Source organism: Limulus polyphemus, unplaced genomic scaffold (assembly GCF_000517525.1).
Source record: "Limulus polyphemus unplaced genomic scaffold, Limulus_polyphemus-2.1.2 Scaffold1267, whole genome shotgun sequence".
Taxonomy (NCBI): Eukaryota; Metazoa; Arthropoda; class Merostomata; order Xiphosura; family Limulidae; genus Limulus; species Limulus polyphemus.
Window position 1 is genome coordinate 130162 of NW_013666877.1, and position 1902 is coordinate 132063.

The following is a 1902-nucleotide window of genomic DNA, read 5'->3' on the forward strand; positions in this document are numbered from 1 at the left end:
AGAGAATGTGTTTATTTATAAGAACGTAGCTAAATATTACAAAATCACAGCTAATTAATTGTTTTGTACAACTACTTATAGCACCATAGATTTCTGAACTCTGCCCCACATAAACAGGCAGAAGTAAGACAAAGAGAAAATATCCAGTGGACAGCACTCTTCGGTTATCCATTGTATTTTTTCAAGTGTATTATTGAAACATAAAAATAAATAAAAGTTGGAAGAAAATCTCCATTTTACCTGTATACAGAATTAAGGTGTGTGTGTGTATACATATATCACTGGAAATTTTGGAGCCCGAGATGGCTTTCCATAGCGGCAAGTAGAAGAGATTCTTCCATTGTTAATGATCTACAGACACTATACAATAAACCCAACACAAAAATAACACAAATATGGTGGTAACATAGTAAATAACACAACCCACTTTCACCGAACCCTTCACCTTATTGTAGCTGCCTATTTGGGCTGATTGTAACGTACAAAAGTTAGCATTTTTTCATATTTTGATGTGTGTTTGCACATGAGATTTAGATTCCTCGGAAGGACCAAACATCATATTGATCTTCATTTTCCACTGTTGACCCCAACCCGATGATTGAAAAATAAATCTGAATATTCTGATGCTATATTCTCACAGCTGTTTAAATTTTAATAATATATGTGCGTGTTAGTGTTTCTGAACTGTAATTGATTTAATTAGGTGAGAAACCAGTGGATCTACTTAATCCACTATATTCTAACTATAAAAAAATAATAAAAAGGAGTTTTGGCACGAATTTTTCAGTTCTTTTTTACCATACAAAATGCTGTTAGTTCCAGATAAAGCTACATTGTTGAACCATCACCACATTCTAGATGTTAAGGGTGCTAGGTCGTAATGATGGAAAATGTATTAATCCAGTCAGTAGCCCTGCAAGAATTCCATATGATAATAAGTATCAGCACCAATTTTAAGTTTCTATAGACCAATTTTTTTTTTCTCAGTGTTGGAGACTGTATACAAATTTTGTTCAATAACTAGGAATGCACATTAGAAAAGGCCCCAAACCAAAACTTGATCCAAAAATCAATTTGTAACACGTGCTATTAATTAAAATCAAATGGACAAATGAATGAGTTTGATTTTAAAAACTTAAGCCACTTGAAACATTTCAAAAATTGTTGTTTGAATATCTGCAGGTTAAATGGTAACACACAATGATTTAACATCATAAATGAACAAAAAGATTAGTCAAAATTTCATTAATATTCGTTGTAAATTTCATATATGATTGGTCCAGGGCTAAAAAAGTAATCTGTTACTTTATTTTTGTTGTGGATTATTTTAACAGTTGGTGGTTCCAAGCCCAATATCTATTGCTATGTTGAAACTCCCTTGGTCATCAAGCTGACCAGCAGCTGATCACATCTACTAGTCTCTGCTATAGGCAGCATTTGAATATGGTCCAGAGTAGATAGAACTGCCAGCTGTACTAGCCCCCTTTCTCCTGCGACGACGATGGAGAATACAGGCTACCAATAACATGACTGCTAACATTAACAGGACCCCAGCAATGGCAATACCAATAGCAAACTTTCTTGTAGACACACAAAACTCGTCCTCGGCAGATGAGGGTACTGCTGTCACTCTAGGCTCTGGAAGAATCGGGAAAACTGCAGTGTTACTTTATTAATAATGACAAACATGGTTTTCAACATTCAGCTTGCCGAATGAAAAAATTCAAAATTATCATGTAAAATATTATTTGATAAGGACACAATTTTCTAGCAAAACATGTACAAGTACTACATGTATGATTGTAAATGATTTGTACAGAGATCAAAAACGCCATGGTTGTAGTGCAAGAAATCATAATGCTAGAGTTCTGAGTACACCATTTGTCTATCCATATATTTGTG

The 1902-nt window shown here is 34.0% G+C and overlaps 1 protein-coding gene across 1 annotated transcript in view; it reads right to left on the reverse strand.

Annotated features, from left to right (window-relative positions):
- Nucleotides 1-1902, reverse strand: part of LOC106462850 — an 11507-nt gene continuing 9605 nt past the window's right edge. Inside the window, exon 6 of the mRNA XM_013922814.2 lies at nt 1-1638. Within this exon, the coding sequence (XP_013778268.1) occupies nt 1415-1638 (224 nt within the window). The 3' untranslated portion in view covers nt 1-1414. The remainder of the gene's footprint in view (nt 1639-1902) is intronic.